Source organism: Arachis stenosperma, chromosome 2 (genome assembly GCF_014773155.1).
Source record: "Arachis stenosperma cultivar V10309 chromosome 2, arast.V10309.gnm1.PFL2, whole genome shotgun sequence".
NCBI classification, from domain to species: Eukaryota; Viridiplantae; Streptophyta; class Magnoliopsida; order Fabales; family Fabaceae; genus Arachis; species Arachis stenosperma.
Genome location: NC_080378.1, coordinates 30,380,454 through 30,400,731, shown reverse-complemented (window position 1 = coordinate 30,400,731; position 20,278 = coordinate 30,380,454). Strand labels below are relative to the sequence as shown.

The 20,278-nt window shown below is 36.2% G+C and overlaps 2 protein-coding genes across 2 annotated transcripts; one reads left to right on the top strand and one right to left on the bottom strand.

Moving 5' to 3' along the window:
- Window positions 1–1,031: 1,031 nt before the first annotated feature.
- Window positions 1,032–1,768, bottom strand: LOC130962759 (uncharacterized). The gene is made up of 2 exons (XM_057888927.1): window positions 1,417–1,768; window positions 1,032–1,279 (listed from the first exon to the last, which is right to left on the bottom strand). The coding sequence occupies exons 1-2, from the start codon at window positions 1,766–1,768 to the stop codon at window positions 1,032–1,034; spliced, it is 600 nt and encodes a 199-aa protein (XP_057744910.1).
- Window positions 1,769–9,852: 8,084 nt separating this feature from the next.
- Window positions 9,853–12,571, top strand: LOC130961127 (actin-depolymerizing factor 2). The gene is made up of 3 exons (XM_057886810.1): window positions 9,853–10,105; window positions 11,777–12,042; window positions 12,151–12,571. Exons 1-3 carry the CDS (start codon window positions 10,103–10,105, stop codon window positions 12,299–12,301), a joined length of 420 nt encoding a protein of 139 aa, XP_057742793.1. The 5' UTR covers window positions 9,853–10,102; the 3' UTR covers window positions 12,302–12,571.
- Window positions 12,572–20,278: the final 7,707 nt, after the last annotated feature.

Below are 20,278 nucleotides of genomic sequence, written 5' to 3'. Positions count from 1 at the left end.
CTCCACATTTTTCAAGTATAGCATCCATTAAGCAGAAATAGAGCTACCTAAAGGAATAGTTTCTAAATCATGTATTTTATCTTTATGCATGCACAAATCTTTTAGAAACTTAGCATATTTAGGTACTTGTTGAATAGCATCAAAAAGGGGAATAGTTACCTCAACCTTTTTGAAGATCTCTACCATTTTGGGATCGAGTTCCACTTGCTTCTTAGTCCTCCTAGCAAGGTGTGAAAAAGGGATGTGGATGGCATCTTGCACAACATAATCTTCCTTAGGCACTCCATTCTTCAGTTGAGCAACTCCTTCTTCAATCGCATCTTGTACCTCATTCTCTTTGGGCATTCTCTTCTACCTCAACCACATCTTCAACTTGAACATCTTCTCTTGAGTTTGGCTCTTCGGGATTCTACTCTTGCAATATAGTTCCGGACCTCAAAGAGATGGCATTGATTCCACCCTTGGGGTTGGATAAAGGTTGAGAGAGAAGTGCACTAGAGCTTGAAGGTTGGTTGTTAGGGGATAGATGGTGGTTCCATTCGGGATATAAGAGCTTGTAGAGTAGAGGTAAGACCAGTAAGGCTAGAGGTAAGTGAAATCCGAAGCTCTTTTTGTTCTTGTAGGATAGAACGGAGTATTTCATCTTGGGTAGATGGAGGGAGAGGGTAGGTGATTTGAGGGGCTTGTTGTTGGTTGAATGGAGGTGCTTGGTATTGCCTTTGGTGAGATGCTCAGTATGGAAGGTTCTATTGGTTCCGGTTCTGTTGATAGTTGTTGTTATTCCACCTTTGATTTTGACCGTTGTTTCTGCCTCCTTGGTTGTAGTTGTCCCTCCATCCTTGGTTGGAATTGTCATTACATCATTGGTTGGAGTTGTCTTGCTAACCCTGATTGTAGTTTCCACCTTGATTTGGATGGTCGTAGAAATTATGGATTGCCGCCAAGGTGTTGTCTTCTTGTTGGAATTGAGGACATTCATCAGTGTAGTGAGAATAGCAGGCACATATTCCACACACTCTCTGAGGAACTAACTATTGACAATGTTGCTGTGGAGGAGGCGGAGGTTGTTGTTGATTAAGCTGGAGCTGCTTTAGTATATTGCTCATCTCTCCCAGAGTCTGCGAGTGCCGCTGTCTCACTGCTAGAGAAACTTTCGTAATAACCTTGGGATGATTATTCCTCTGCCTTGTATTTCGGGTGGACTCAGCTAGATCGGTGGTCAGTTGCCACGCTTCTGTCGCCGTCTTGTAGTTAGTCAGAGAACCATTACTCGCAGCATCTAATCAACACCAACTGATCAATCTTGTGATGGGGGCATGAGTCAAGGAGATTCCTGAAGTGTTCCCAATACTCGTAAAGAGTCTCTGATTTGCTTTGGATAATGCAGGAAATTTCTTTCCTCAGTCTATCTGTAACCACTGCTAGAAAGAACTTGTCCAGGAATTCCCTTCCAATTGGTAACAACAGCTTCCGGTTGAGTGTAGAACCACTCCCTTGCCTTTTCCTCAAGAGAAAATGGGAAGGCGTATAACCATATGGTGACCTCATCCACACCATGCTGCCTAGTAGTTGAGCAGGCTGTCTGAAAATTCCTAAGGTGCTTGATAGGCTCTTGAGTAGGTAGGCCATGAAACTTAGGCAGTAGATTGATCAAAGCGGTCTTTAGTTCAAAATCTGCAGCTAAGTTTGGATGACGCGCTTGATATGGTTGCATTGTAAAGTCCGGAGCTCCTGCTTCCTGTAGAGTAATCCTTCTAGGCTCCGCCATATTACTTGCACTTAAATCAACAGAATCAATAGAAGAGGAGCTAGTTTCTTCCTCAAATGATGCTTCAGATTCAACCTCAGATAAGACTGGTGAATTGGTAGAAACCCCTTCACCACCCTCAGAGGCTAACCGACGCTGAGCTCATCTAATACGTGAAATGGTCTTTTCGATTTCAGGATCAAACGCGGGTAAGCTCGGATCCGGTAGTGAACGCGTTATTCAATGAAAGAAACATAGAGCTCATGGTAATAAAATATAAAAATAAAAATGCAATTATGTAAATAAAATAAATATTTACACCAATCTAATTTAGTACACTGTTACAACTCCCCAACAATGGCACCAAAAATTGACGGACGAAAAATTGCCAGTTAAGAATTTCTAGTAAAATAACGTTGTAAGTACAGTTCTTAACTGACTAAAATTCTACTTATCAATTTAAAAAGAGTTGTCATAATTTAGAATCAATTAACTGGGAGTAAAATTTCCAGGTCGTTTCTCAAAGAGTTGACAAAAGAGTGCAAATTATTGATAAGAAATTTTCTGAGAAATTTTTAAGGGTTGAGAACGGAGAAATAAACAACTAAAAATCAAAGCAGTGAATAATAGTAATGGATGTTATGTATTTGAATTAAAAGGCCTTGGCTGAGAGAAGATTAATTGGAGTTTCTATCCTTGTTGGCTTTTCCCAAGTGCAAGAGTAAAGGTTATTGCTTCTACTCAGTTATCCTCTTGCGGTTGCAAAAGAAGGTCAAGTGGGTGACACTAACTCTGGTTCACAAGTCCTAATCCCTTCCTAAGGAACGATTAGAGTAAGTGAAGAATGAGTTAGCTAGCAACCCCTAATTACAAATTAACTCTTGTGTATTCCAACTCAAGGGGTTCTAATTAATCAACTCCCAAGCCAAGTTGAGAGTTTTAAATCATAACATGAATGCCATATATTTTTCAACGACATGGAATAAGAACAAATAAGAGACATGATAAATAAAATAAATTAATAAAAGAGAATTTTAAAGCTGATAATTAGTTGAAGAAATTCAAACAAGAAATGGAATTAAATGTAAAAATTGTTCACTATATTAATAAATCCCAAAATTGACAATATCCATATATGACCACGAGCAAATTAAATAGAGAACAAAAGAGTAAGGTAATGGAAAAGCAAACTAGAATGATGAAGACTTCAATCGAAGGTAGACGGAGCTCTCTCAATATCCAATCCAAAAGCATAAAACTAAAATCTAAAAATCCTAGGAGAAGTAATGTTTTTCTCTAAGATTCTAAACTAAAAAAAAATAAAAACTAAGTGAGAATGAAAGTGTGTAAGTCTCAGCTATACCCCTGCCTATAATCTGGACTTTTGGGCCTAAAACTGGGTGAAAAAGGGGCCCAGAAATTGCCCGCAGCGAATTCTGATATCTGCAGCACGTGACAACCTGTCACACGTACGCGTCGTCCACGCATACGCGATGATGCGCATTCTTCTAGTCACGCGTACGCGTCGCTCCACACGTGCGTGTCGCTGTATTTTCTCTTGGCCACGCGTACATGTCGCTGCTCGCCCATGAAATCTTTAATTCCTTGTGTTCCTTCCTCTTTTGCATGCTTCTTTTCCATCCTCTAAGCCATTCTTGCCCTGTAATCCTTGAAAACACTTAACGCACATATCACAGCATCGAATGGAAATAAGAGAGGATTAAAAATAGCGAATTTAGGGCCAAAGGAGCATGTTTTCAGTCATAGCATCAATTTAGGAAGGAAAGTATAAAACCATGCATTCCATATGAATAAGTGTGTAAAAGATTGATAAAATCCACTCTATTTAGCACAAGATAAACCATAAAATAGTGGTTTATCAATATGTACACCCAAACAATGTCACATAAATGCATATGATGCATGCCTGTCCTACTGGCCATGAGCTCACGCGTCGGTTACATTGCCAAACCCGACTCGGATAAGTGGGATCCAACCACCGTCCTTACCTGTAGGTCCCACAGACAAGCGGGATTAAACCACCGTCCTTGCTCGGAACACGCAAGTGGGATCAAACTACCGTCCTTGCCTCCACCGTAAGCGGGAGCAAACCACCGTCGTTACGCGGGCGCTGCATCCTCGACAAACGGGATTAAACCACCGTCCTTGCCAGGTGCCAGCGACTTATCAACAATCTCATCTCAGCATAAGCGGGACGAACCCGGCCCTTATGCCTACCAAACCATAACTCATCAATCTTGAGGACATTCATAATCAATCAGGCTCAATAACTTATTTCAAATTCATTCTTGGCCCATTTTCTTTTAAATAACAAATGTATTCAATTCACATATTGCCAAGAATCACTTTTCAAAACGGAGCCACTTTTCACATTTTTCCAACACTTCCAAACAATCACAAAACCATGCCAAATTCAAAATCTCTTTGAAAGACTCAAAATCATTCATTTCTAAATCAAGATTTGGTCGTAAAATTCCTCAGCGGAGTCTCAAGACTTTAGGGGAGAATAAACTAACTCATTTCTTAAATTCATTGAAAACCTCCGAAACCTTAACTTCTTGATATGAATAATTAAAAGTAGAATTTAAACCAAAACCAAGTCTTGTATCCAAATATTCCGAACCAATTTCAAAACCACTAACTTAATCAAAACCAAATCATTTAAACCAAACACCAATTTTTAGTTTCATTCTTAAATCTGTTTCCAAAGGCTCGAAAAGTGTTTCAATTTCACTAAATCAAAGTTTCAGAAAATAATTCAACCTTTTCTTAAAATGTTGTAAAGTGAAATTAGTTAATCGAACTCTATTAAAACTCCTTCAAATTTGCTTATTTGATCGAATTCCAAACTTGATTATTTTCATCTTTAAATCGACTTTAGAACATGGTTCTTTTCTAAAATAGTTTACATTCAAAATATAATAATTTTGCTAATAAAGGGGTTCAAAACTAATTCATTTATCGGTAATACAGTTCAAGGCATAACCCATTCCCTTTTTAAAATACCGTGTCAAATAAAGTCTCGAATTTTATAGAAAATTTTGGAAGCATCTCCCCTAAAACTTAGACTTTGCCACCCTGTCCGGGTCCCAACAAAATCAATCCTCAACTCTTTCCAACAAGTTCAAGATCAAATCAATTTCCAATAAAACAAAAACTCAAACTTTCAGACTATCAAAAATCATTTCAAATCAACCAATCTAGAAATCTCCAATTTATCAAAGCATACATTATTTCAATCAAACAGGCAACCATATTCATTCAAGACAAAATCAGACAATTCATAAGACTAACATAATCACCAGAAATACGTTTTGCATAGTATATGTATTTATAACAATTTTCAATTTAAAATAAATTAGTTTGTATAAAAAGCCCCTACCACGACTCGTCGCAACCAAAACCCAACGCGTCAATTGAACTCCTTTCCCTCAGCCCGAAACAATGGCGTCAACTTTAACTAAATTTTGCAGCCGCAACAACCACAAAGGCACCAGCCAACAACAGTAACTCCACCTGGGCTTATGAATAATCGAGAAAATGTAGCAACAGCAGCTCTGGTGACGACGCAGCACCTTAATGCCGCATACAACAGTCATAGAACTCAGCAATCAAGATCCGTAGCTCGATGCTATGACACCAAGACCTCATATCCTCAAACAACTTAAAACATAAATACTGACTTAAAGGTTCTGGAACAAAACGCTTACCCAAACAAGGAAGAACGGCTGAACTGAAATAACAGTAACTCCGATGGTGGTTCTGGTGATCACCGTCACGTTTCCAGTGACCCGAACAGTGGTGGAAAAGCTCAACGGCGATGACGCCTGCAGATCGGCGATGCTAGTAGGGTTTCGGGTGGAAGAGGCGACGTGGAGTTTCGGCAGCGGCGGATCTGGCAGCGACGGCTTCTCCACGGCGGCAGCCCCCTCGCGGTGCATCTCTTTCTCGTAAACGACAACAGCGCGGACTGAAGGTGACACCGCAAGTGACGGCGATGTCTCTTTCTCCCACTGTCTTGTGCTCGGTGGTAACGGAACTAGAAGCTCCTGCGATTATGACGCAACGGCGGCGAGCCCAGTCATGGCGCCATCCCTTCCTCTTCTCCCCGTCGCTCTCCTTCTCCTCCTCTTGTGCTTGACAACGATGCGGCTGTGACGTCAAGGCGTGGTGCAGCGGTGGCACGACTTCTCTTCCTTCCGTTTCTCGGATCCCCTCTCTTTTTGTTAGCAGCGGCGGCGACGGTGGCAGTGACACCCACCGCGCCGCCTTCCCTTCTCCCTTTACTGATCTTCTTTCTTTCGTTTCCTTTTGTCTCTGTGTGTGTGTGTTTGTGTGTCTAGGATAGTGGGGCTGCAGCTGCTATTTGAGTTAGGGGAGTTAGGGTAGAAAATTAGGTTTAGATAAAATTAGGATTAGGTTAGGGTTTTAATTTAGATATTTTAATTAAAAATAGGAATGGTAGTATAATTTTATGAAATAAATAAAAAGTAGGATAATAATAAACCTTCTAAAATTAAAATTATAGCTCTTCCGGAGCCTTCTATCACATCACTTGAGTCAATAATAGTATTAACACATTCTTCTTTTGGTACAAGTTGAATAAAATATATATTATTTTAGAGAATGGTATGCGAACTTGCACTATCCACAAGGCAAACATCTTCATTATATGTCATTGCCATTTTCTTCAAAGATAAATAATAATAATAAAATGAATAAAAGTACATGTATAATAAAATTGTATTTCTAATTGAAATTATTTTTCTAAGAAATATTGTACATAAATATACTTAAAATTTTATTATTATTACTATTATTATTATTTTAGAACTTGACACATTTAGTGATTTTGAAATTCTTAAATATAAACATAAATATTTTATTAAAAATTATTTACATACATTATACTTGAAATTTAAGTGTATAGAAAATAAAACTTAACAAGAAGTTTTTTTACATTATTTATTTACATAATTATTTAACGAACCCAAATATTATATTTTTTTATCATTGATTAAATGACCAATATTTCCTTCAAGATCCTCAAAAAGATTAGATACTTTATAATGAGTGGTGCAATTTTCAGGAATATCTTTTGAAACAAAATTTGTCTCTTTTCTTTTATCATCCTTTTTCAAGAATGCTTGATAAAGATTAACTAAGTGATTTGGAGTACGATAGGTACAAGACCAATGGCTCTTTCCACCACAACAAAAATATTTAACATCTATTGATTTATTTTGCCAATTATTTCTTTTTTTTTTATCCCACTTTTGGTGAGATCTTTTTTTGTGAATATATTTTTTCTTTCTTCCACAATTTTTTTGTTGTCAGAACCTTGCTATTTACCTTTTCTGGAGTTATAATTTGTCATATTTGCTTTAGAAAATGGAGCGACGTTAGTTGGGTATGATTTCTTAAAAGCAGTTCATTATTACGTTTAGTAACAAGAAGATAAGAAATTAGCTCAGAATATTTTTTAAATTCTTTTTCTCGATATTGCTGCTGCAAGAGCACATTCGAGACATAGAAGATCGAGAAGTTTTCTCTAACATGTCATTATCAGTTATCTTTTCTCCATATAATTTTATTCGTGAGGTAATTCGAAACATTGCTGAATTGTATTCATTTATTGATTTAAAATCTTGTACACGCAAATATGTCCACTCATATTGGATTTGAGGAATTATCATTGTCTTTTGATGATTTTACCTTTCTTCAAGGTTCTTTCATACATGATCTTTTAGTGTGAGCTATTTATTTTTCAATCATTCATCAAGATGACAACGAAGGAAGATCATCCTTTGAATTTATCCTTCTAAAATACTTTATTTTTAGCTTTAATGGTATCTCCAATATCTATTGAATCAAAATGAATTTTAGTATTTAATATTTATGATAAATAATTATTTCTAGATATATCAAGAGCAATGAATTCAAAATGAGAGAGTTTTGACATAATAAAAATTTATTACTTGAGTCTTTCTACATTTTGATCAGAGTCTCGTACTGATAATATGTTGTAAAATAAATAAATAAAAAAATAAATATAAAATAATATAAATAGAATATTTTAATATTAATATTCACCAATATTATTATCTCAATATAATAGAGATGATCTATATATATGTTTACTAATTATATTGCAACTTAAAAAAAAGGGATAAGTGTTTGTTATGTATTGTTGTTATATAAAATGTCAGAGACTTTTTTTATTTATAAACGTATTAAAGTCAAATTTTTAAATTTTATTAATTTGATTCATATAAAAACTTGATCTTTTTTTTTTTTAAATAAGCCGTTCAAATATTAATAAGCATCTACATTCATCTTTGTCACAACATGCATAACATATTTCTTTTAAAAAAAATAAACTTTCATTTATAGAAAATCGTGAAACCGCATTTACATAGAAAATATGCAGGGCACATTAATAAGTATTTGTTATATAAATTGGTACACTAATATTCAAGTTCAATGATTGTTTATGAAAAAGACATATGCTTCAACAATCAACAGTATTTTTGTTGTCGTGGAGAGCAGCTAGCGATGCAATTAAAGGGATAAAAGAATATCATATGGAGTCGCGTTGGATTGACGCAGGCAAAGAATCTAAGAGGGGCCCAAGTCTAAGGGAGAGCCATTACCATCCAATGTTAATCCAACTTTCCTCATTCATGCATTCATATGCTTTTCATGAAAACTGTCCAATTTCCTAACACATAAAATGCCGTATTTGTGAAATGTTAATAGTCAACTGCATACAAATTCAATGTCTTTAATTTAGCACTTTATTATTAAGCCAGCTGAACCATGAGCTAGCCACCAGACCACAGCCGAATTTCCACATTTTGCACTCATTTCTCTTTCAGGGTAGGCTCCTTGCCTGGCTTTGGTGTCACTTCCTTTTCAAAGAAGACATTTGGTAAAAGAAAATTTTAAACGTTATAAATGAACAACCAATTTAATTATAACATATTGTATATATCATTACAATTAACCACTTAAATAATCAAACATTTCATAAATTAAAAATCAATTTTTTCGTAAAATACTTTTTTAAGTATTTTGTTTTTTTAAGATTAAAAAAAAGTATTTTGATATTTTATCAATAAAAGTAATTTGATGTTTTCATATTCATACATGATATGGGTAGCTGCTTAATAAATAATCTTATCAATGTAGTTTATTTGAAAAATTTATCCTATTAAATAATTATATTAACTTTTATAAATTTTTTATAATTATTTTATAAAATGAAGATGTCAATTCAACAGTAAAATTAATTAAGCTATAATTTATATAAAATGTTTATAATTTTATGAAAAACCGAAAATAGTTAAATCATGATTTCTTTTTTAATTTTAACTTCACAAATGTCAATGTTAACGCATTCCAAAAAAAAAAGAAGTGTGGTGTTTTTAAATTTTTTAAATTTAAATTTTAAATTAAAAAAATATAGGTAAACAACGAGAATATTAAACAATATAAACAATGGATATATCACATGCTCAATTCAATAAATATGCGAATGATTATCCTAATGTTAGGATTTTTGGGGTGGAGTAATTTTTTACTTTATTTGATCAAATTGTAGAACTCATTATTCATATTGTTCACAAAAGTCATTGTCTACCTAACAAAACCTTTTTAAATTTTAAACTCTAAATCATAAATCTTAAATTATAAATTTTAAAATTTTAAATATTAAACTTTAAATTCTAAAGTTTAAATATTAAATTTTAAACTATAAACTCTAAATTTAAATTATTGATATAAAATATAATAAATAAAAAAATTAAAATTTATTTAATTAACAAAAAATATAGAACTTGTTATTTAGTAAAAAACGTTTGAAGATAAACTCTTCTTAAAAACCCTAATATTCTCTGTTCTTTATGTTTAGAAACTGTTTTTGCAATTTTTACTTTTTATTCTTTTGGTATTAATTCTTGAGATACAATTTAAATTTTGCAGGCGAAAGAAGGGAAAGGTTGAATAACACAATCCAAGCCAGCCACGTAAAGAAACAGCTACAACCTACAGTTAGTTCTTTTCCAACACGTATTCTGCACCAAGCACCGTTGGTGGTCCATTTTCAAAGTAAATATTATACGCTCTTCTCTTTCCCCCTTTCCCCTTTCCCCTTTCACCCCTTCGCCCCTCACCCCCTCACCTTATATATACTCACAACAATTAAACAACCCAAATCATACTCTCTTCTCTTCTCTTTTTCCACTTCCCTTTATATATCGAACCACTCACAAATACAAACCTTTCCTATATCTCTCCTCAGTCCTCTCTCATTGCACTCGTCGATTTCAAAATATGGTTAGTAACTTGCTATTTTCTTTCGCTTTCTATTTTTATGCCTATTTTTGTTTAGTTTATTTTTTATATACTGTTCTATGTAACTGTTAATCCTCTGAAAATGATGAAGATTTATTGATACTACCGAACACTTAAGTTCTTATCAGAGATTTCGATTTTTGAAATTTAGGAGTATTCGTTCAATTTTCTAGATTGATATCTTTTCTTTCTGGCCTATTTGAGTTTGATTCGCGGTCGATCTGATCACCGATTGTACACTGAACAGCGTAGAAATCGAAGGATTGTTCATTGAATTTGTTGTTCACTTTGTGGTTTTGGCTTAATAGATCTGATTTTGATGCCAGTGTCAGTGTCTATTCTGGTAATTGCATTTTAGTTGTAACCGATCAGTTTAACCAGGTATAGGCATTGAACAGTGTAGAATTCAAAGATTATTCATTAGCTTTAACAGATCTGGTTTTGATTTCAATTCCAGGGTTTTAATCTGATATCACATTTAAGCGTAATGATTAGTTTAATGGCATAATTTGACTGATTTGATAGTGCTATGGATCTACTTCTATCTTTGGCCAACAATTTTGGTAGTCATGTATTATAGTTCCACCGTTTCCTCTTATCTGTCTCTATCACTCTCTGGCAAGTGGTAAGTCCTTTAATGTATTTGGATATAAGAGTAATAGGATAAGTAGGTCCAAAGAATTTTGCTGGTTGGGAAAAAAAAGTACCAGGTCCTTGAAAAAAAAATTATGATTAGGTATCTAAGGAAAAGAGTACCAAATAAATCTCTCAAGAATTACAGTGCTGTATTTATAGGTCCTTAGTGGGGAATGGACTGGGAGACTGACAGAGGGTGAAACTTGTCTAATGTTAAATTTTTCAAGTATCTATTAGTATAATATTGCAATCATTCAGAAACTTTTAGGTACTTTTTTCTTTTTCTTATGGGACCTATAATTCCATCATAAAATTTTGAGAGTCTTTTTGGTACTTTACTTTCTCTAGGCTGGGATCTACTTGTCCTTCTCCTATTACTATGATTATAATTTGTATCTGAATACATGAATTGAATGATCTACCAAAAACTGATGGTGGAAGGAAACCGAGATATTTTACTTATGATTGACATAGCTTGTGGCTTGTTTCTTTGGATTGTTTTCTTTATTTTCTGTTCTAAGTTACATATTTTTGTTTTTAATTGTTCCTTGTTTTTATGTAAGGCTGGCAAATTAGTGTGCATTGATTTTGTTTTTCTCTTGAGCAATAAATTAAGAGGCGAAAGCATTAGTTTCTCTGCATCATGCATGACACTGGCTTGCTGCCTTGGATACAATTATTTGAAATTCGATTTTCGGTAGAACTAAATGCATGTGCTGATGCATAGATAAGAACTAAGATGTAGGGGATCCAGTTAGTGGGGTAAAATTTGGCTGTTCTTCTTGTTGATGTTATGATAATGATCATCCACGGTTTGTTTTGTTTGTAAAGAGAAATTTTGTTGTGTGTAACTTTGTATTGTACAATAGGACACTACAAGATAGGTTGATTTTTGCATTTTCCAGCCATTCCACTAAATGGAAAAAACTTCCTGGTGGTGGTTGTAGCTCTAGATACTTTCGTTTTCATTTTTATTTATTTATTTTTAATGTTTCTGTTGTTTGTGAAATATTACAGGCAAATGCAGCATCAGGTATGGCAGTCCATGATGACTGCAAGCTAAAGTTCTTAGAACTCAAGGCCAAGAGGACTTATAGGTTTATCGTTTTCAAGATTGAGGAGAAGCAGAAGCAAGTTGTTGTCGAGAAGCTTGGTGAGCCAGCACAAGGATATGATGATTTCACTGCCAGTCTCCCTGCTGATGAGTGCCGATATGCTGTCTATGATTTTGATTTTGTCACTGAAGAGCTTTGTCAGAAAAGCAGGATTTTCTTCATTGCTTGGTAATGATTCCATAAGTTCTTTGCCGAACAAAGTTGTTAACTATTAACGTTAAACACTTCTTATAATTAACTTCTATGTATAATTTATTCTGTTGCTTCTGTTTGAAGGTCCCCAGATACAGCTAGGGTTAGGAGCAAGATGATTTATGCTAGCTCCAAAGAGAGATTCAAGAGGGAACTTGATGGAATTCAAGTAGAGTTGCAGGCAACTGATCCTACTGAGATGGGTCTTGATGTCTTCAGAAGCCGCACCAATTAAACTATTGTGAACTATTGTGATTAGGAATAGAAGGAGTTATCATGAAGACTCTTTATGGAGATGTATGTCTATATACACAATTTGTGGAATGGTCAACTTGGGTAATTATGGACTCCATTGTTCCAGGTTTTGACATGTAGTCTATTACACCTTCAAAACAAGCTTCTTTTGTTCCAGTGTATCTTGTGGTTTGTGATTCTTACAGAATCTGATCTGTATCTGAGTGGCATTGATTTAATATGGGCACTTGTCATTTGATATTTTTACTGATGACTATTGACTTGTATTAATTCGGTTCCCTATAAACTGATATTTTGAAGAATGAATGTTGGGGTAAGAATGATTTTATAATTCGGTTCCTTAAGTCAAACATTGAAAAGTCGAGGTTTCAGCTTCGTCAATGCGGTAGTAGATGCATTTACTTGGAATTTTCAATATTCCAGTTTCAGTAAGGACAAGTGAAATGCAGAAACATAAGAAATTTTATATTTTAGTTTAGGGTTAAGTACGATTTTGGCTTTTAAGGTATAGGCCAAAAGTTTTTTTGTTCTAACTTTTTTTTTTTTGCGTACAAAATCAGTGGAAGTGGAAGTAGAGACAGAGGTGGATCGTTGACAACTTATTCTTCTTCTTTCTTTCTCCCTTTTTCTTTCCTTCACCTTTTGCAAGAGTAAAAATACTCTTTTTTTTTATTTTTTTTTATTTTATAATTTTTTTGTTATAGGTAATTTGGTCCAAAATTTTAATATTTAAGTAAAAAAGACAATTTTAAAATTTGGTTTTAAACTTTAGAGACGATTTTGTATACAAAAAAGATTGGGGACGAAAAAAATTATGTTTAATTGTTATATGCTCTGTTTGCTGTAATTGTATTCTACTTTTTTTTTTTGTATGCATTATATGTCTATGCAACTGAGAGATCCTTTGTCTGGTGGAAGAGTGACGAAGGTTGTTCTACCAGAGTTTTGGATGGTTGGAGAAAAGTGAGAGTTGAGGTGTTAACTTGCAAATGGATTAGAATCTAAATACCTTAGTTATCTTACCTTGTTTCTAGTTTGAATTATAAAAGTTTAAATCTGAGTGTCGGAGTTCTAGGATCGTCTCTAGTTTTCCTGAGAACTTATATATTATGTATGTCTGCACCATTACCATGCTGAGAACCACATATGTTGTCTTTTTCAGATGCAGGTCGTGAGACACTTTGCTAAACGTCTGGATTTTCTCTGCAAGCGACATAGAGGTGTTGGATTTTGATTTTTGGCTATGTGTATATATGTATTTAGATTTCTTCTTTATATATGCTTTATCTTTATACCTCTTAGAGGCTTTATGGAGAATTAGGTGTTTATTTTTTGAGTGTTTTGGAAAATTTTGGGTTGTGTATATATATGTATGACATTCTCCGGTCGGCCTTGGCTTCACAGGTCGAATTTGGAGCTTGATACTTTGTATTTCTAATACTCTGCTCTATGTACATATAGATGACTTTACTTTCCTTCCTGTTTAAGTTTCCGTTTATGCGAGCAATGCGCTTTTCTTTTTGCAACTTGTTGCTTAAGCTTTCTTTCAGGGTTCCTCGAATAATAAAATCTTTCAACTATTATTATGTATATATTTTAATTTAGAGGTCGTAATACCATACCACCTCTGTTTTACGGCTTAAACGTAAAGCTCTATGTGGTAGGGTGTTACACATGACCTTGTAACAGAACGCCCTTCCGGGTGTTATGAACGCCGTTTTTTCCTCGCAAGTCGGTGCATCAGGATCTGATTGTACTCAGATAGGCATCAATGAAACTTAAGAACTTGTATCCCGCCACCACATCCACCAAGGCATCGATGTTGGGAAAAGAGAATGAGTCTTTTGGGCACGCCTTGTTGAGATCTGAATACTCCACGCATATTCTCCATTTTCTATTTGCTTTTTTTCACAAGAACTACATTTGATATCCATGTTGAATAATCGAGTTCTTTAATGAAGCCGGCTTCCAACAAGCTAGCTGTTTGTTTGGCTACCTCGTTTGTCCTTTCCGAAGACATTTTCCTCCTCCTTTATGCAATAGGATGTGCTTCTGATCTCATGGCCGAATGGTGCGATATGAAGTCCAGGTCTATTCCTGGCATGTCGGCTAGAGTCCAAGAAAAGAGATTTCCATTGGCACGAATAGCTTTAATTAGAGGTCCTTTCAATTCGTGGGGCAGGTTACGGTTCACGAACGTGAACTTGTCCTGAGTTTACCCTACCCGAAACTTCTCCAAGTCGCCTTGTGGTTTGGGCCTCAGGTGCTCGTCAATCCTAGCATCAAGATCCGTCAAAAACACCCCGGCCACCTTCTTGGACCTCTTCCTCAAAGTTAAGCTGGCATTGTGACAAGCAACAACCATTTCTAAGTCTCCTCGGATCGTTCCCATTGACTCGTCGTCTGCTGCGAACTATATTGTCAGGAACTTCATGCAAATGACCGCCCAACAGTTTGTTGATGGTTCTTCTTTCAAGGATGATGTTATACACCGTAGATTCTTTCAAGACCACAAACTCAGCCATTGCAGACTTCCTACTCGCCGTCGAACCCATACAGATCGGTAGGACGACGGAACCATCAGGCTTGATGTAGTGTTCCCCCAATCCTACGACTCCATGACAATGATACTTGAGGTCGCTTTCTTAGAGATCCAGAGCGTCAAACACGTTTCGAAACATGATGTTTGAGTCGGCCCCTGTGTCGATCAAGATTCGTTTGACTAGACCGGTCCCGATTCTTGTCGTAATCACCATTGGCGGGTCTTCCGAGAAGTTGTCACACCAGCAGTCTCTAAGACCAAATCCTCCTAATGACACGGCAAGAACCTTGACATCTTTCTTTGCTGCAGATCTTGATTTTGGTAGGATGTTTCTACCGACCACCACATTAACCACCACGTTGGGGGTTGTGTTCGGGTCTCGGGAAGGTCTTGCCTTGGCTTGACGGTCCAGCTTCAGTCCTCTTCAGAGCGCTCTCTCTTTCCTTCTTGGTTCCCAGATGAACCATGAAAATCAATGTTATGTCTTATGTCCAAAACCCTTGTGATAATCGCAGTAGAGGATCTTGTTTTTCCGAATCCGATCTTTCAGTTGCCTCAGTTTGGCCAGGATGCCTTTGTCGGTAATCTGCTGGAAGACTTTCACTATAGGACTGGTCAAGGGAGTGTAATTTGTGAATTTGTCTACCCGGCAGAACGGCTTGAATGGTCTCCCGGACGTCATTTATCTTGGTACCTCCTTTGGCTTCTCGTCGTTGCCGGCCTGACGAGTTGACGGGGTGGCTAGCTACCATTTGTTAGCAGCCATCACATGGCTGACCTCTTCATCGTTTAAGTATTCTCTTGCCACACCTTGTATCTCTTGCATTGTCCAAACAGGCTTAGTGGATAGGTATTTTCTGAAATCCTCGTTCACTAGGCCGTTAGTTAGCCACAAGCTAGCCACGGAGTCCATGAGGCTGTCAATCTCCAAACACTCGACATTGAACCGGTCCAGGTACTTCCTCGTGGACTCGCCAACTCGTTGTGTCACCACTAACAAGTTGATCGCGTGTTTATCTTTGGCAATTCGGGTGGTGAATTGTATGAGGAATTTCTGAGAGATAGCTGCAAAAGCCATTATGCATCCTTATGGTAGGGACTTGAACCAACAGATCGTTGGCTCGACAAGGCCACTGGGAAAGCATGGCATCTGACTGCATCTCCTATGCCTTCTAGGATCATCTTGGCCTCGAAAGTTGCAATGCACTCTTGTGGGTCTTTGGTGCCATTGTATCTCATGTTCGTCAGTTTATCAAAGCTCTTGGGTATATAGACTTTAAGGATGGAGGAGTGGAAAGGGGTAGCTCCAATCACAAAGGGATCTCGTCATTTCGTTTTCCGTTCTCCTTCCCGCTCATTCTGGGCTCTCGACCTGTCTCGGGGGTAGGTGTGGGTGTGACCGTCAGTATGGTCGTGCCCATCATCCTTCTCCCTGCTTTGCTGCCGCTCTTTCTATCTACGTGTTAGAGACCTGGTTCAAGAATGGCTCGGACGAGCCTCTGTATGCGAACAAGAGTTCCGACTGTGCTCAGGGTGGTAGTGATCTCTCACCGCCAGCTCCCTCTCGAGATTCTGGACTCAGTGTCTGAGTTCTTGCATGATTTGAGAATTGTCGCTGCCGGTACCACCAAACAGACGCTTTTCAGGGGATCTATCACCGGAGTGGCCTTGGACAGAAGGATTTTCTCTGAGCCTCCGAGAAGTCCCAGTGCTAACTCTGCTCATGAGGTGACCTCTTTGACGCTCGTGGCCTCCCTCCTCTTCTGGTTCGTCCTCAGGGTAAAAGAAAACCTCCATTTCAGACTCGCATTAGGTCACCACAAACGGCGCCATTGTTCAGTTCCTCAGGGGTCTGTGAGATGAAGGTTGAGTTGGATAGGGGTCGGATTCTAAGTGTGAGATTTACGGAGGGACCACCTGCAAAGATACTCTGATACTAAAGTAAACGTTAGTACGAGAAGGTGGCTAATTAGGATAAGAATGTGACGTACCTGGGGGAAGGAGTAGGCCCCTCCCCTTTATCCTTGCTTATCGGGTGGGCCCTTCTCCTTGGACCCATTTGTTTGGAAGCTTCTGCTAGCTGTCCAGACATTGAGTGGACCCCGATTCTTGTTGGGTTGGGCTGAAACACATTACCTTTTTCACTTTGTAAAGCTTTAATGTTATCTCTAATTTGTTTTTAATGAGGATTTTGTAATTTTTTTGAGCAACAAAAGCCTAAGACTTATTAGTAAGTAAGTAAATATTGAAACAGCATTTACAAAAGCAAATGTAGTAGTTGAATCCATTTCTAGATTTTATGGGAGAGGGTTCCCAAATATCAACATATACAAGTTGTAAAGGTGCAGTATAACTAGAATCAGAGGCAGGAAAGTGTTGTCTATGTTTTTTGGCCATTGAGCTTATTTCACAGACTTGATGCATATTAAAAGTTGAAGCAGGAAAGTTAAGGTTGCTTTTAAAAATATGAAGGACAATATTTAATGCACTGTGGCCTAATCTCTTATGCCAGGTTTCAATTCCTTTGCTTTTATTGAATTGTTCATTACAAGTATAGTGAGGTACAAGAATTTGTAGATGCTGTAGAATTAAAAGAAACAAGTAAAGAACTTAATTCTGAAACAGCAACACAAGAAACTAGTTTATGAGCAATTTCTTTATTACATCTAAAATCAGAAACAAGAGAATTTCTAGGGGTTCTAAGATTTTCAAAAGTATAGATTTCATTCTTAGATTCTCCTTGAAGAAGTTATTTGGAGTCCTAATCACGAATCAAATATGTGTTAGGCCAAATTCAAAATAAACATGGTTATCAACTACAAATTTGTAGATACTAAGTAGATTTTGTATAATTGTACATGAAGTAAGTCTTTTAAGATATAAGCAATAGAATTGAAGAACCAGAAGAGAGAACTGGAATACCTGCACCTTTACCTACATACAATTGATCTAAATCATTTTCACTTGGTGAGTTTGTAAGCAAGTTTGTAGCATCTGGTGTGATATAGTGTGAAGCACCAGAATCTGGGAACCAAAATGCCTCACTCATGAAGGTGTAGAAATTTATGCCATTGGTTGATGAAAAGATGAAGAAGGTGGAGGTGGTTGAGAATTAGGAAAAGGAATATGAGATTGAGAAGCATTATTGCCAGAATTAAGTTGAAATGATGGATCAAATATGTGGAAGAAATTCCATACAACATGACTAGTTCTGCTATATAATTAGCATTATGGTCTTGGATTTCCATAGTTGAATCTTCCTCCACCACGTGTATTTCATCCACCTCTCTTCTTGGAGTTCCTCCACGACTGAAATTGAATGATTGAGCTAAGTGTGCTACTGGTAATGCAGAATCTTAAGTCTTGTATCTTTGCAGCATATCATCAAAAGCTAAAAGAAAAGATTCAGCCTCCACGACTTTATAAGAACCAAGCCTAGACATTACTGATGGACTATATGTTGTGTATTTATGATCGTCTTCCTTAACTTCATACTCTAAAGCACAGAGAGAGTCTACCAATTTTCTAATATTTGCTAGGTAATCTGAGGTTGTTCTAGTCTTCTTGATCAATTGGATTTGTAATTTCAGATTTTAGACCCTTCCTGAAGCTATAGCAGTTAAATATTTTTCAATCTTTGCCCGGACTTCAAGAAATATTCTGTAGTGCACAACTTTGTTCTTAAATGTAGTAGTCATTGATGCCACAAGCCAAGTTATTGTAAGTGTGAGATCTTGCTGTCACCATATCTTGTAGTCTTCTACTTTAGTGGAAGTCTTGGTTGCTCATTTGTTGCAAATTGTTGTGGAATCCTAGATGGATCCATGTGATCTTCCATACCAAGACTCTGAATTATGAGTATAACAAGATACTTTCATGTTGAATAGTTGTTCTCATTGAGTTTGTCAGCTAGAGGAGAAAAAGTTCTCTTTATTGTTGAATCTGAAAGAACTATTTCCATATTGATTGAAGATTGGACCAAAAAAAATTAATGCAAAAGAAAGGAAAGAAAAAAGGACAGAGGAGATGAACCAAGAAATGTAGTTGAAGAAATGAAAATCAGAAGAAAAAAGGAATGAAGTAACGAAAGGAAATGCAACTTCAGCCTCTTGGTACTATGATAGAGATCTTGAATGCCAAGATCAAATATGCACAAGAAGAAGCTAAAGCAGAAAATCAGAAAGAATGGGAGATAGCGTGTGTATGAAAAAATTATGATTTCAGTCAGCATTCTAAATGAATTCTGTACAAATCAGACCCTTATACATTCATCTATACATAGGCCAATAAGATAGGTTAGTTGTAACAGAATTGCTATACTTGTAACTAACTATAGATGTGCACTAACACTAGCTAACTACAGTAATTACTTATACTGATAATAGTGATCAATGATATATATATATATATATATATCCTTTTTCTACTAACTTGGTTACTGGCTCGATCTTCCAACCCACCTATAAGTATTCTACTTCATCATATATGTTTTTTAAGGTAGGATTTGATTATATTTTAAGCTATATATGAAAGTACTTGAGATTCTCTTTACTCATTTCTCAATCTTACTCATGGAAAAAACCATGTCTAATAATGTATGATGTATGGTCCAATGTATTCTAAAGAAAAAAATTCAAAACCATTCGTACTCAGAATATGCATTTTTAAAGTAGCAAACTAAAAAATTACAAGGTAGACCAAAATTTTAACATTGGAATTCATTATTGTTTCGGAATTTTGTTGAAAATGCAAAGCATGTTTCCGTTGTGTCTGTATTGGTAATTAAATATAAAATATATGATATATGATGATATTAATTATGGCTAAATGCCTTTTCTCTATATACTTTTTCTTTATTTATTAAATCTATTTTCCCAGGAGAATTTAGTTATGTATAACTCATTAACTAATGTCATTCTTCTTCGTCTTCATTCTCTCGCATGCATCATACTGCGGAAGATTAATGTCGCTGCTAGTGTAGGTCACCAGCAAAATTCGTCGCATGCGTTCCCATTTGTTAGGACGAGGAAGAAGAATCTGTGCACCACTGTTTCTCCCAAAAAGGTTAGTAACATAAGCATTCTACGTTTGGGTTCAATGTTATGTTTTGTATCTTTTCTTAGTTGGGGTTTACAGGCCATTGATTTGTGCTCTATTTGATGCTCAAATGGATTGGGTGCATTGTGAAAGTAGATAGTTTTAGTTATTGATCCTCTTTTGTTAGGGTTCTTTTTTTAAAAGACTGGTTATGATTAATGTTAATTGTGTTACAAAGAAGAAAGCACATCTAAGTTAGTGAAGTCTAAGGACTATACTAGACAAAGTACCTGCCACAAGTTTGAACAGAGATGCTTAGGCTAAAGAGGAGAAATGAAGAAGCATAAGCATACTTGGACAAGTGGCCTAAAGAGTCAT